Source organism: Plectrocnemia conspersa, unplaced genomic scaffold, assembly GCF_051122295.1.
Source record: "Plectrocnemia conspersa isolate PC_06_02 unplaced genomic scaffold, ASM5112229v1 ptg000011l, whole genome shotgun sequence".
Lineage (NCBI taxonomy): Eukaryota > Metazoa > Arthropoda > Insecta > Trichoptera > Polycentropodidae > Plectrocnemia > Plectrocnemia conspersa.
This window is the reverse complement of record NW_028277175.1, coordinates 15,835,693-15,852,500: the sequence shown is the minus strand read 5'-3', so window position 1 is coordinate 15,852,500 and position 16,808 is coordinate 15,835,693. Positions and strand designations below refer to the sequence as shown.

At 31.5% G+C, this 16,808-nt stretch overlaps 1 protein-coding gene across 3 annotated transcripts in view; it reads left to right on the top strand.

Annotated features, from left to right (window-relative positions):
• The first annotated feature begins 4,434 nt into the window (after positions 1-4,434).
• Positions 4,435-16,808, top strand: part of LPCAT (lysophosphatidylcholine acyltransferase) — a 38,425-nt gene continuing 26,051 nt past the window's right edge. The window contains exon 1 of one of the 3 annotated variants that reach the window (XM_088197248.1): positions 4,435-4,686. In XM_088197248.1, the coding sequence (XP_088053374.1) occupies positions 4,570-4,686 (117 nt within the window). In that variant the 5' untranslated portion in view covers positions 4,435-4,569. The remainder of the gene's footprint in view (positions 4,687-16,808) is intronic. The other 2 variants (XM_088197247.1, XM_088197249.1) reach the window with 2 other exon arrangements.

The window sequence follows — 16,808 nt, the reverse complement described above, 5'->3', positions numbered from 1 at the left end:
CTAGAGTGCCGCTAAGTTTTGGCCATAATAAAAATCTATATTTAAATATAAATAGGCCCCACAATATTTTTAGAATTTGTTAAACTGTTATTTATTGTTTTCACATATTCAACTCAGCTCTTAGCTATTTGTGGATATATATTTCTTAGGGCATTCGATTTTAGAACAACACTACATGAACGGTCCTTGAAAAATGCCACCCCAAGCAAGTGCTGGAACGATCCACCCCCTAGCTAAGCCACTGTATTTATGAACGAAAAAAAACTGCGTTTGAAATATTAAATTCGATGGGCTCCGTAACAAAACGGTGCAGGACAAATTATCACCGACAAAACAAAATCAAAAAAACACGCAGCTACAAGAGCACAAGAAAAAACGGTGCTACAAAAAAACTGTGCAACGCATATATATAAAAAATATAAACACTCAAATAAAAATACTAGACATTAAAAACAGGAATAATGTATACGAAAAATTCGATAGCACAGAGTAATGAAAATCCTTTCAAATATTGTAAATGCTTACATATCAAATAATATATTTATTTTATTAAGATGTAGGGTGTTCGATTGTATTTTACTTATAATCGTATGATCAATTTTTTTTGCGGTAGGTAAAATTTATTTTAATTAATAAATAAATATGCCTTTAACCGTAACAAGGAAAATTAACAAATTTAATTAAATTATATGGCCTATATAATAATAATATTAAAGGATCGGCGAAACTACAAATGTTCACTTTCAGAAACTACCTACGTGGTCTTATTTTATCGTTATTGTGTTCTATTGAATTATTCGTATAAATTATTCCTGTTTTTTTTTTGTATATGCGTTGTGCTGTTTTATCGCGGCGCTGCTTCGTCGAGGCTATTTTGCCCTGCATTGTTTTGACGGGACACTAATCCAAAGTGGTTATATCATCTTGATTTTTTAACTGATATTTGGGAGCACCTCAATGTTTCAAATAAGAAGCTGCAGATAAAATTGTTAACGATTTTTATTATCATGTTTAATCGTTTGAAACCTAACTTAAATTATTTAATAATCACTTTATGCAAAATAATTTTACTCATTTTCAATGTTAAAATATTTTGACTAAAAATATACATTTACTATGTTTCCTATCGAAAACTATATTCACAATATTAAAGTATTAAAAAAAGCGTTTGAAGATCTATTTATAGATTGCAGACGTAACATATTTTTTATCATTTTTTCTAAAATCAATTTGATGTTGATGTATACGATGACGGAGAAGCAAACGATGGATTAAAGTTATTATTTAATAATGAAACTTTAATTTAATTTTACGCTGCATTGGAGGAGTCTGATTAACCAAAAATAAAATTATTTGCTAGAAAAAGTATATCTAATTTTTGTATTATATATATGTATATATGAACAGACGTTTTTCAAAATTAAATTAATTTAAGCAAAACATTCATCACGCTTAAGTGATCAGCACTGGGATTTTTTTACATATTGGAACGTAAAATGTGAAACCAGACATTTAAAAAACTAGTTCTTCAAAGCAAACGCAAACGTCGCAGTAATTTAAATATTTTTTTTCATATCTGCAATCTGTCTCTAGCGAGGATAATAAGCAGGCTTTATGTCAAACTGAATTGGCTTGTGAGAGGAGAAGCTCACTACCAGTTAGTGTGCTACTTGTCAAATCTTGTTGCAAGATCTATTTGATGTATGTACATGTTTCAATCTTCCAATACGGTTCCTTGTTTCGGTTCCTTTGGCAAGTCTTGCAGCTTGCTGGTTAGGACGATTATCCAATGTATTGATATATTTAACGTGATATATACGAATTTAACTCTTTACCGAGCCCTATGCCGAGGTCTCCTCGTATGCTATCATTAGGCACATACCATGGTGCGTCTATAATCATTCTTAGTTTTCTTTTCGGTCTGGGAATCCAGAGAGGCCCGGCGCGGCGTTAGGGCAAAGCGAATTTTCTGAATTGTATTGGCGAAGAATTTTTTTGAATTGTATTCTGAAAATATAACGTGTCAAGCTACTTTCTCGAAAAAAAAAATCGTAACGCCCGTCTAAGCGCACCCCTCCAGGATACAATAGAGTACTTATTATATTCCCAATTTATTTATGTTTCTTGGGTTTTAGCAAAAGCAAGGTCGTCTTGCACAAAATCACACGTGCAGTTATTGCTGTTGTTTTCCAAGTAAAAATATTTGTATATTGGTTGTCAACAGAACAAATGTTTATATTGTGTGTATTATTTCTTACGCCAGTTCCTGGTTAACTATTAGTTTTCTATATATAAGTTATTCTTTGAGAAAAAAGACAAAAAGTCTTGGACAAAAAAAGTATAATATGTATTAGTTAATAAAATATTTCGACGTTTGTTATGAAAGATTTTTAATTAATATGTTAAAATGATTTTTATTTCTTTCGCGGTATTTATATTTGGTAGTCGGATAGTGACGGGTGGCAATTAGATACAGATTGGTTGGAAAACAACATTTTCACTTCGATTGTCAGATTTGGCACAATTTGGCACTATTTATTTTTAAAATAAAAATAGATAGTGTTGATACTACAGGCGGCTCTCGACTTTCGCACATAATTGATTCCTGAAAATGTGTGCGAATGTGGAATGTTCGAAAGTAAAGGGAAGTAAAAAAAATTGAAATTGTGTGTATTTTAAAATATTTATTTATCAAGTGAATATAAGATGTTTAAGAGGCGTTTAAGAAACATGTTTAAGTGGGGGTTGCAGGTGTTTCATTTGAAAAGTTATCAAGAGTTAACTATTGACCACTATTCATTTTATTTTCTTCATATAGTATTTTATAACATGCTATGTCTTCATTGATCGCCCTACGCACTTGAGATATGCGTTCTCCATTGGGATCACAATCTTCCATAATATTTAAAAAATTGTCAAGATGCGTGAAGGCTTCATTCATATTTTTCATTGTTACAGAGTTTTCCCAAAATAAACCTGTCTCATCTACATAAAATATTTGGCTAGAGGAATATTCTCCATCTTCAATAATTTTGGATAATTAGGAAATAAATTCTTCTGCAGCATCTTTATCCGCATCAGCCGATTCTCCAGTAAATTTAATATTATGAAAATAATACCTCATTTTAAATTGTGAAACCAACCGTTACTTGCTTGAAAAACCGTGTTAAAATCTTTTTTTTCATCTATCCTTCCAATCTTTGTGCAAACTAAGAGCTTTTGCTTGAATAATTGAAATACTCAAAGGGACATATTTTTAATGTTAGTCATCGATCCATGATGACAAAGATTTTTCCATTTCATCCATGATTTTTTTTGCAGTTTTTTTTGGAAACATATCTTTAAAGATTGTGGAAATATATCTTTAATTACCACAATTTTGAACGTATTCCTTAATTATATTTTTATTTTGTAAAATTGAACATATCGTAGACCTGTTTGTATCATACGAACGTCCGACTGAAACAAAAAATTCACCTCTATCATAATGTCTAATAATTTCCATCTTTGTCTCGATTCGTGTGAAGTTTATGAGTCCCTGATTTTTTTTTTCGTATCAACACTGAAGTTTTTCCGTTTCTCATTCATGTTTATAATTTTTTTACAAAAAAAATAATTAAAAAAAAATGTTTTTTTTTAAATGTGCGAAATAGTGAATTGTGCGAAAGTCGAACATTTGAAAGTCAAGGGCCGCCTGTAATTATAATTATTATAATAAATGAAATACTTAAAATTAATAAAAAAAATCTAAGAGATATTTTTGAAAAAGTTCGGAAACTGAAGTTGGTTCATCCTTTATATCAGGGCTGTGGAGTCGGGGTCGGAGTCGGAGTTGGAGTCGTGGTGTTTTGGCCGGAGTTGGAGTCGGAGTCGGAGTCATGAAAAATGAGCGACTCCAACCATTTTATTTTATAAAATGCATTTTTTTAAATTATGAAATTTTAATTGCGTAATAATGAATGTATATAGCGTATAAATATTAAACGAGTAGAAGAACACCAAAAATACCTGATATAATTGAACTTTTTTGAGTCGGAGTCGAAGTCGTAGTCGGAGTGGAGTCGTGTTGTTGGTAAATATCGGAATCGGAGTCGGAGTCGTGTTTTTTTAACGACTCCACAGCCCTGCTTTATATGTATTAAGTTATGTTTTTTTTGAATAATGACCATTATGACGCATTCGGAAGACCTGTAAAAACACGATAGTCAATTCTGATATAAATACTGACTCCGACTACTACCGTTGATAGCTATTGTAGATAGAAATAATATTTTTGGAAATTTCGTATTTTAAGTAACTGTGAAACAATAAATAGTCGACAGCGGAAAGACAAAGAGCTGAAAGTGACGTTTGAAAAAGTGATCTCGCACAGCTTTTTCCGCGCTCGGGAAAAGTCGCGAAAAGTCGGCCCGGTCGATTTCGACTCGTTCCCCCACTGACACACATGCACGCAGCTGTCAAACGCGCCTTGTGTTTACAGTGATCGCTTGGCGTGCGATGCGCGCGGTCGTTCGTTGTTTCGAAAAACAAAAAAAGGGATTGACATGAGTGCGTGAGAACTGCCGTACCATGAACCGGAAGATGCGGAAGGGGTGCGCTCCGGTGCCCGCGGACAACATCCGAGCCGAAATCCTCAACCCGTTTGTGCACAACGTCGAACTGGATACAACATTCGACAAGATCAAGGTGTGCGCGCAGAGATGCTCTTATAATACTGCGTTTTATTAAAAACATATCCAGATTCAAAATAGCGGTGTTACGAAACGGCGCTGTTTTCCGAATTTCGCTTTCCAAATTATTGTTGCATGAGATTTGATCGTGCGTCGAGAGCGTGAAAGTGTCGATCGTGTATTATGTAGACTACGCTTTTTGTGTTGTTTTATTGACAATGTTTTGTGCGTGTGTCAGGGTTGCCATATTTTCAAAAATACGTTAAGATAACAGAAGAAAATTATATAACGAAAGCTGGTAGAAGAAGAAAGGTTATCTGTATTTATTATTATATCAATAAACGTCAAACAATTATGCGCGGCAACCCTGTTTGGATATTGTCCAAAATTAATAGCGCATCTATCATTTCGTGGCACAATAATCACGGTCGAAGCTTTGCAATTTTCGCCCATGACCGTCGAAAAACTATTTATTTCAAATAGCTATATGCGAACATAACATTTGAACTAAAAAACAATATCTTATATCGATTTCTATTAAATTCAAAGTCGGTGTAGGTATAAATAGAATATTATCATAAACAACATTTATTTAAAATAAATCGTAAAATATCAATTGGCTCCACAGCGCAATTTTTGTATGAACTAGAGTCTCATTTCGCAACTTAAAATAGTTTCAACTACTATTCGGGTATACCTACAAACAGTGTCGTAGTTAGAAGGAAAAGGGGAATCCTCAGGCGGCACTTACTCGGGGGCGGCATTTGCGCGATGGAAGGATTATTCGTCTAGTGTGGGTTCTTAAATTAAATGAGCGAAACATATAAAAGTGATTTTTTATAAGAAAAAACAAGTCAAACGATATTTTTTTATTTATTGATCATTTTATGTATTTTATTAATTATAAAAAATGATATCAATTAAATAACCGCCTCTGGACCTTTTGCGGCAGCCGATTCTTTTTCGTACATTTCAGGCGGTATCACTGCTATAACTTGGCGGATGTTGGTTTTTAAGTGTTTGTCGGCGTAGACACGACTCTTGTCATTACCCCACAAAACAAACAATTTTAACAATTTTAACGCGTTGCGCGCTGGTTAAGCGATATGTTTTGTAAATGTGTAGTGGCCAACTAACATTTAAAACTTTAAACTCGCATGATTATTAACAGCTGTCTGATTTATAGTGCTGCAAACATAAAAAAACTCGAATTGGATCAACCCGTATATCCAAATAGCTTAGAGTCAAGCTGAATATGTGAAAACAATAAACAACAGCTTATAAAAATATTTTTGGCAGGCCCGAAAATTGGTCCAGTGTATTTAAAATCGGTAAAAGTCGAAGTAACACCAGGTGTTTACCTTTGTTTGTTTAAGTCAAGCATGTGTTAAAATTATGATATACCTGATAACCATTATCATAATTCATCAAACTTGAAAACCGTTACATTTATTTTATGTGTAGCGTAGCTAGGGAAGGGGGGGGGGGGTCAAAGTCAAGGATGACCCCGGAATTGTTTAATTTATTAGCAAGTAGGGGATAAAATTTCGAGTCAAAAGTGTATTACTAGTGAAGTTATATTTTTGTTGGTGTTACAGTAAAATCATATTCGAATACATTTTTATTGGTAGATTTATATTTCTTATAGCAAATAAATTAAATTTAACTGATAACTGATGCGATAGTGAAATTATATGCTACTCTAAAATGTCTATAGAACTCAAATTGACAGTTGCGAAATGTCCATCTGTTGTTAAAACCCAAACCTAACCTAAACTATAGTTAATTTTATATTTTCATTAGGTCAAGTTGAGATTGGTTAATTTGGTTAATAGTTTTCCAAAGCGCACCATGACGTTACACTATGTCTGTTACAATTGGTGGAATTTTTAAAATTCCGATTTCCGGAATTTGAGTTTCAAAAACTGGGACAAGAAAATATAAAAATGTTTTTTTAACATTGTTGCTAGAATAAGTGAGACGGAAATATTATATGTCAAGGATAATGATTTATTTACATATGTTGTACACAATTGAAAACATATTTTTTATGATATGATGTACATTATGTTTGTATCTTTGTTAATATTGCCTTTTTTAATTAAACCGTTCGTTTTCAAAATAAAATTGATGACTTTTGATGACGCTTTCTATTTAGCTCCCAAGTCTGAATCATAAAACTGCATTTTTAGCTCCTGAGTCGCTTTACCAACCACCCGCGTTGAATCTGGTATGCGTTGCAGAAAAAATATTTCTTTCGCTATTTATGGTTATAAAAATAGTTTATTTTATCAAAATAGTATAATAATTATAATCTTGATGACACATAATAATATTTCGAAAAATATGAATTTGCAACTTTTGATTTACATAGAAAAAATATAAGTATGTAAATGTAAGCCAATCCTTCAAATTCTCGAAACTTTGTAAGTCTAGAAATAAAATCAATTTTTCCGTTGAAAAAATATTTGTATACGAACATTTTTTATCTTTGTTTGTCCATCTTGAATTATTGGTAAACTCAATTAAATTAATCTAAACATCTTGACATACATTTTTGTATTGCTATTATTAATCAGTAATTCATTAATATTTAACTTCTATAAGTAAATTAAATACTTCAGCTTATGAAAACAGTTACTTTTCAAGATTATGTTCTTGTGACAATAAACGGGATTTAAGTGCGGACGTTAACTGTATTATAATATTTCATCTTATAATCTGAACCGCATCATTGACTCATCCGACGAGGTGGAACGGCGTTCCGGCACACTTTAACCCTGAAATTGCTCACAAATTACATATGGCACCGATTAAACGGGTAACATCATTCATCAATTTGATTTGGCAGCAGTCGTAATCGTAATAGCACACATCTCGACTATTTATTCCAAATAAAAATGGGGATTAGTCTGTTTTATATCGTATTGATGACTCGTTTAATTTACATGGGAAAATGATAAGCTATCGTTAACACTGTAAAAAATAAACTATCGCATACTTCGCCGCAATAGTTTAGCGTGTAAATGTGCACAATTAAAATTGTGACGTCAGCAATAATAATAGTCGGTCATGTGATTTTGTTGCCTAGACTTATTCTAGAAGGGAACGGTAGATGGAGACGGGCATTTCTCTTCGCTGGTGAAAGGTTCTATAATATAATCTAACGGACGGCTATTGGTAACGTTAGATTTGTCGTGCCTATGAATTATTTGCGATTAATTTCTTACCTCGTCATTATTAAACAACTTGTTACTATTACGTAACAGTACGTGACATTGCGGTGATAATTTATAATTATGAAATTTCTCGCTGCGCGGACAACTACCAAATGCACTATTGATAAAAAAAACATCAAAAGCGTAAATGATATATCTGACTCTTATAGAAATGTGTAGTTAATATGCTCTTTACTGTTACACATTCTAGACGTATTTTAGTATTGCGAAATGTGTTAATATAATATTAGAGAGCACACGAAACATATATTTTAATGTATATGATTTAAAATTTTCGACAAACATGTTTGGCTTGCCTTAGGGTCATTAAAAACTAATATTAGAGCTTAGTCAGCTGTTTGTTTTTATATAATTAGTTTATACATATATGTATATACACGCTGGGGCACGCACGCCGAGTCGTCGCTTTCTCGAACTGACGTAAAGAAAAGATTGACCTCATCAATTTGCGAATGCATTCGCTTTTGTATGTATATGTAAAGCGGATATATGTATGCATAGTCAGTTAGATTAGTTTAGAACGGTTGGTAGGTTGGATCACTTTTACATATATGATTTATTTTCGCATATGTTGACTTTCCATTGATTTATAAACCAGTACGATACTTCTTTTATTTTTAGTAAGAAACCGGTTTTTAAATTCGCAATAATCAAATGTAACGTGCTTTATCACAAGTGAAAGGTATCTTTAAATATATTTAATTTGTAAATTATCAGTTGTCATAATTTATATCAAATCCCTCAATCAAGTATTCCTGCAGATATTTTCTGCACGTACATTTTATCCGTGCAGCGCAGTGGTTCAAATGTGGGACACTTTCTCTGTTGTTTTGATGCGCGAATGAACAGTTAATAAAGTTCGATATACACGATCAAAACAACTTAATTTTTTTTATTATCTTTATAAACATGTCACTGTCGATAGTTGTGTTACTTTAATTTATTCAGGTGTGTGTTTGACGTATGCATATCCTTCTGGCTCATTCATGAGTTTCTTTGTATTATATTGCTTTTATTATTAGCATTTCAAAAGAAACGCAGACACAGCATCATGTGTGAGATATTCATATTTGAATATCCTACATGCAAAACATGGTGGCGGATTTGGGTTTTTATTTTATTAGACGTTTTCTGACCTATATACTATATTTTATCTCTAGGAATTGCTTGTTCAAGTATATATGTATATATATCATATATTATCATAAATTTATTTTGTAATATATGATTTATTACAATATATTCAAACGAATTATATGATGTAATTATATTTATTCTGGGGTTCTCATAGTTTATAAATAGCTCATAAATCTGTTTTCGAGTTGAATAATATAAAAAATATTATTTTAACTTTTGGACGATTTAAGAAACTAGTTGGAATAGACTTGAACATTGTTTTTTTTTAAAACCAGGTTTTTAAATGGCTTAAAAGCTAACCAATTGTTAAAAATCACCGTTCTTCGTTACATTTATTACTATGATAACTCACCATTGTGACCAAATAAAACCGATGATAATCCTTATGCTAATTTAAAAGTGATCTTTAGTATAATTATTATGCGCTTCAATTCTATGATTTTCACTAACTCAAAATTACTAAAAAATATAGCATCCAGGGGGGCGTTCTTGTTAGTGGAAGTCAGAAAACGGTGAGGCGCAAATTATATTTTTGTGTTCAGTTCACGTCGGTGTCACCACATCCGCCACACGTTGCTCCAAAAATGATGCGACAAAGCTCAAGCGACTGTCTTGCGATTATATGACATAATAATGCGCAACACGTGTAAATAATTAATAACATACAATTTAACTAATTTATAACATCTGTCTATAATAATTTATTTATGCGAATTTATTTTTATTAAAATAACATGTAGATTATTTATTGGTTTCAATAAACCAAAAGTTATATGTATATAACTATATTTATTATCATAAAAATGTAATGATTTTTAATCATCGTCATTATCATCACAGTACTTGGTGAAAACCGCCCTTATCAAGTAAATATCACAGCTCGGATCTGTCCATGGCTATTGTCCTTTTTCAGCGCGTCGATCTTGCCTATGAAGCTTTTTGTCTAACTGGTCTTCTTTCGTGGATTTCACCTTGACCACAAGTCGGCCGGTCAGTGGTCGTTTTCTTAATATTTCGATTTCATTATGATTCGTATTTCTTTAATTGCATACATTTTTCTGGCCAAATTCAAGAGGAAACAAATGCCCTTCACCAAAATGTTTCAGAATGTCCCAGTTTAGAATCCTCGTCAAAAGCAATAAAATCTCAGGAAAAGCTCAGTTATGTAGCGTTCATATTATGACTTTCTGTAACAAAATTACCACTTACAATGAATGAGAATCTATTGAAGCACATCTAAACCAAATTTTGACCAATAGGAAAGCGCAAAAAATAATTATCCCTTCTCAAAAATCAAAAATCCACGTCAAAAGCAATAAAACCGTGCCGGTTACCGAGTTATCGAGAGTTTCCACTGCAACAGCGCCGATACGATTTTATTGCTTTTGACGTGAATTTTTGACTTCTGAGAAGTGATTGTTTTTGCGCCCTCATATTGACGAAAATTCGGTTTGAATATACTTCGACCTATACTCTCATATCAGAAGTCCGTAGTATATGTAAGGATAGCTATCATATTTTTAAAATATAGTGTAATATCGAAGTGCAGACAAACTATGGAGCAATATGCGAGATGCGACGTCTGTCTGTATATCTTATTCAGCTTATTTTATATTGAGAGATGAGTTGGCTTAGTTTATATTTTGGGATTGATAATTCGTTTTAAAACTTTCGTTAAATAAAGTTGGGTTTGTTTAATTCGTGTAGGTTAGGTTTGGGTTTGAACAAAAATTAGACATTTCAGAGCAGCATATAATTTCACTTGCATCAGTTAAATTATATTTTCGCTAGTAGAAATACATATCTACTGGTAAAAATGTATTTGGACTACACTAGTGAAAATTTAACTTCATTGAAAAATACACATACACTGTAACATTTGTAATGTATATATTACTATGTATAAAAAAGTCCATATAATTTGATTAGGATCTGCTAGATAAATTATATTTTCACTGGTAAAAATATATATCTACCAGTGAAAATGTATCTCGATATTATTTCACTAAAAGTATTTTCAGAATAGATTCGAGACTGTTTTTTCTTGAGGTATAACCCGAGAACTTCCGGCTTAGAATCTAGGACGTCATTTAACATTTTTTTCAGGAGGTGGGGGGGGGGAGCAAAGGTTGGCCAGTCAGTGGTAGTTTTTTTTAATATTTTGATTTCATTAACACAATGTATTTTATGGCCAAATTCAAGGGAAGGCGGTAATGCTGCAATCTGCCCCTCCCAAATGACAGCCCTGCTTGATCACTAACATTTGCCATAACAAATATGTATAATTCCGCGCTATTTTACAGAATATATCAGTCATTATTTGTGGATGGCTTACATATATTTGAAACTAGGATTTTATTCTTTGAAAAGAACAGTTGCTGTCAAAATCTGTCTATGAAGTCAATGTCATCTGCATACCTGAACACCTAGAATAACTCTTAGAGTATATTACATTTTGTTTCAATGAAATTTTCGTATACAAAATATGTTGAATTTAAAAAACAGTCTAAAATAAAAATGAAGTTCCGATGTGTCATTTTAGATTTTAGTGTTGCATTCCTGTTTAAGTATTATTTTACTATTCGGATGAGTTTCTTAAGCAATATTATTCGAAATTATTTTAATTACTAACTCCTGTATATAAAATTACTTAATAAAAACATACTGTCTTAAGTTATTTTAATTGATTATGACGCGTGATAATAATGTTGTGTTTTATAAAATCAGAGTCGGCAGTTTTAAAATGATCTATGTGCTTATTAAATTATTGATATGTAATCTCGCTCTCTATATAAAACTAGGTAGTTTCTCTACTGTCTCATGGCCACGATTATGCATTTCGATGCATATTTAATTCGCTTAAACGAATATTAGGCGTTCTAAGTCTAATCCCTTGGCGAAGCCGGTTGACCCAATTATATAATGTAATAAATCATTTGACATGGATGTAATTATTGTATCAACATCTCTGTCTGCGTTACGTCCGACTGCAACTGTTAAGTCCAAGATAATGAGTTTCTGTTCGTCGTGGCGTGTTGCGGCTGCTTTACAATAGACGTCTGCGGAACCGGTTGCCGTTTTTAGAAGGTCGCACGCTGCGAGAAATGCGTAACATTCGGAACTTGACCGAATGATCGTGAAATTAATTATGCGTTCACTTTTCCCTTTTTTCTCATTATGCTAAGCAAAAATGTATGCATGTAAATCGTGTCGCGTCTAGGCGGTAAATCACCGTTGCTTCTAGGTATAAAGCGTGACTTAAGAAACCACAGAAAATGATGATTCATGTCAATGATTAGATTATCGATATTTGATTTGACTTCAATGCAATTGTATATAGAGCACTTCAATATTGATTCATCAATATTATAATCATGCAGTTCGTGAGTCTAGGAAGAATTTTCTTTTTTTCCCGGCACCTAGTGCGTGCAGATTCTCTGACATATTAATTTCTTAGTATCCATTTCAAATAGAACAGTTATTCGTACATCTCGTCACGTTAAATGCATATCAGAACGATTTTTATCAGTTCTGTTTTAAATTTTAGATACCATTTTGTCAATTATAATAGGAACAAGTTGGTGATTTCAGCAGCAGTTGCTTCATTCGCACAAAAGAAACCGTTCAGTAAACGGATTTAAAATTGTCAGTGATTCAAAAGACCATCAATAGTTTTGCGCCGGTTAAATTCACCGCAGTTGTCACTCGCGACAGCACAGGTAGGAGGTCGGGCCTATCCTTTAATCGCGTGGTGTACTGAATTGAAAGCCCGACTAAGTAAGAGTCGTAGTTGATAATGGTTTTATGCAACTATTGAGAGATAGTTACGTAACTCATGGCAAAAAATATTGTTTTATCGTACATAATTTTATTTTTACTCAAATACCATATTTTTGCATTATGCATACACATTAAAAAAGTTTTGACTAAATTTTAATAGAAATGTTAATTTACAAGTCACACTCGTATTTTAAACTAAAATATAATATGATTAAATTGCCATGATCTTTTCTGTCGCCTAATATATTTGAAACGTAAACTTAATGCCATAAACTTAATTATTTTATCTAAATGAGCATTTATATTTTTTTACCATAAAAATTCTGTACGTTATTGTTTATAGTGTATTAATTAGTTTATATAATCGCAATAGTAGTTTTACAATACAAACATATTTTTTATTAGCGCTTAGATTATTATTCAATTATATTTTTTAATATTTAAAGCAATGGCCATTAATTAGTAAATTAGTTATGGTAAATATATTAATTAAAAATAATATTATTATTTTGAATATGTTATTTATTAATCGAGTGCTTGTGTAAAAAAAAATAATGAACATATGAATACGTTTTTGTTTTTGTTTATTTTTTATAATTAAGGATTTAGACGTTTTGAGATAGGGCGAAGTTTAATTATCGACGTGGAATAAAAGATTCTTCAGAGGTCTTTCGATTAAAAAGTGAAGATGGACATCAATGGCTTAGCAATGACAATGATCAAGGGTTCCATCGGCAGAGGCGACCGTAAGGTTAACTTGGTCTGCCAGTGCAAATCGTGGGAACGTGAAAGGTTTTATGATTTTTTCCTATCTTTCGTCGCCAATTCATCACGCGTTTACTAGTTATTTTGGGTCAGTTTAAATTACATCTTGATACGCATTGTTGTTGTTGTTTTTTTATAAAGTAAATTAGAAAATAAATCAATTGTGCGAATGGTTAATTTCAAATGCTGAATGACACTGCCTGTTTTAACTGTGCTTTTTAACCGCTCCGCAACAATTTTCGGAGTACCGTACGAACGGACGTCTCGTCGTGCTCTGCTTGGGCTTCTTGCTTCGTTAATCGCTCACACTTATGTATATTTATGGATGAAACGTATATATTTTGATCCGCATGTGCAATTTTTTTGAGATATTTCAATAGATACCAGTGATTGCATTTTGATTACTTTTCTAAAAATATTTAACTAGATATTTAAAAATCGGAAGTAATATTGCATGTACTATATATTTGTAATTTAAAAAGAAAACAATGCGACGAACTATTTTATTATATTATCTATCTATTGTATATGTATCTCTCTATTTATTAAATATTAATAATACGTAAAGAATATATAATATATAGTATTGCAGATTATTTTTTTCCTTCTCCAGTTAAAATATTTCTTAAGAGACTTTTAATATATGTTTGATTTCATATAATGGTGATAATTGTAATGTTTTTTTTATACATATGATATTACTTCATTATGAGATCATTTTTTTTATTTATCAAATGTGTACGCAGCGGGCCCTGGAAAAACAATGATTCCGGGCCTCATGACAAAAATGGCATTTTAAATATTTTTAGCATCTTGAACAAATCATAATAGGCACGAGTTAACCATTTTTATGCTACAAATAAATATAAAAATTAACTACCGTTGCAACATATTTTCTGAAATCATATTTTAAATTAGGCATTAAAAATATCTACTCATAATATTTATCTGATAATTAGTCGTGTTTTTTTGCTGCTCAGTGTTGCCATATAGTGACTTGATAACTTCCAATCCAGGTCAAAAGCAATAAAATCGTGCCATCGCGGTGAAAACACTCGATTATCAAGAATTTATATTAAGACTTTTTATAACAATATTACGAGTCAGAATAAAATAAATTTTGCCAAATAGGAGAGCGCAAAAACCAATTATCTCTTCTCAGAAGTCAAAAATCCACGTCAAAAGCAATAAAATCGTGCCGAAACGCTCGTTACCGAGATAAATTTATTATAAATTTTTAATTTCTTCTATGGATTCTAATATTTTAATAGAGTCGCAAAGGTTCTTACAATTCGTCGAACCATTAAATAATTGGCGAATAATTTCTTTCCCCATTTTACATATTTCATTATTTTTTTGACTTGTGAAAGATTCTGGCTTTTGCAAATATTTAATTAATGACAGCAATGTCTGTTTTTTTCGATTTTATTTCTTTTTAACTGCCCGTTGAAATTTCGAGCTTTGCGCAGAATTGATATTATCCAACTGTTTTAACAAAAAATTTAAGGCACCTTCGGCTCTCAATAATAATCGTGAGACAATTGTCAATAACAGCTGTTGCTGCGCTACAAAAATAAGCCCTAAATAGTTTCGCATTCTGTTGATTCCAATGCATTTTTTTTCTCATCGGAGCAGGTTTTTAGATTATCAAATCAAAGATAAATCCGCCGGCCGGTTAAAGTAACAGAAAATAAAATTAATAAAATTGTTGGTAATTTTAATTCTGTCAATCTTCCGAAAATGTATGCATATTTTCAAACATCTTAGCACGAACACCTTCAGAAAATTATATTATCTGAGTGTCTTATTTTATTACTAAAGCAAAAATAAGGCGAGTTCGAATGTTCAAATTTTTAAAATAATTTTTATCATTTCCAGACTCCATGCATATTAGGCATGAACCTGCCTTTACTTATGCAGCGTAATAGAAACGGCAATGGTTAAAAATATTCATACAAATTTAATTTTATATAATAAAAAATGCTTTATATAATTTCTCGAGAAATCAGAAAATTTTTCAAGAAGTGAGAATTCTTGATTTGACATTTTTCTCGAAAAATACTTTTCGAGAAGAAACACTAAACGAGACAATTGGGGATGCTGAAAAGTAGTCGGTTGTCGATCGAACTTTTTGTAAAAAAATGCGAATCCGCATTTTTGCAAATACTCTTAGTTCTTAATTGCCGATTTGATATTTTTCTCGAAAAATTCTCGAGAAGAAACACTCTCTATTCTGTGGGTAAATTTAAAATTATAAATCCATGAAAAGTGTAAAAATCAAACTGTTTTATATCAATGAGATCAGTATTTACAAAATTATCGTTTTTTTAGTACATCAGGTGTCAGGACAATACATATACAGCATCTGGACTGAACTATGTTTAATTCATACTAGTCTATTTCATACAGTTAAAAATTAGCATTTTCTTTTGGAATTTTGTTAAGTATAACTGGTAACTATTGATAATTAATTTGTGCGCCTAGCGATTATTTATATAATTTTAATAATAACTTTTTATCGTGTTTTAGTGAAAAATGTTAACTGACAGATTTTATTAGAAACTGGGTACGAACAATTAAAAAAATGCGCTTTTATCCTGCATATTTTCAGATTTCTAGCAGACAACAATGAAATTTGAGACGTAAAAAATATGTTTCTAATTGCGTGAAAATAATCACTTTTTCAACGAGTAATCCGTAACCTAATTAAGATTAGTGACTGTGATTTAATTGAATTTTAGTTTAAAAACGAAAGGTATATTTGGTTATAAAACATATTTTTTTCGTATTTAATTGTCATTTTTCTTAAGACAATTGTAGATTATATTTGTATGTATTTAGGTATTGGCGAACGCTCGAAATCGTTTGACGGACAGCATATTGTATATTCCAGATTTAAGCATTGCAAAAATATAAAGAAATCTAAGGTCCAAATGACTGCTAAAATTTATATTCAGACAAATTTTAAAGCGTGGTGTTCTAATAAGTACTGTTGACATCTAAAGCTGTTTTGCTATAGATGGATATCTTAAACCTGACTGATACAAAATCAAGGTTATATTAACTAGAAGTTAGTAACCTAATTTAAAACTCGACTTTAACATTTTGAAAATTGTTAGTAAATTTCTTAGGATCACATGCTCATAATTAAAATGAACATAAAAATGTAAAAAAAGATGATTAGTATATCGAGATGCAAGCTATCTCAGATAATCAA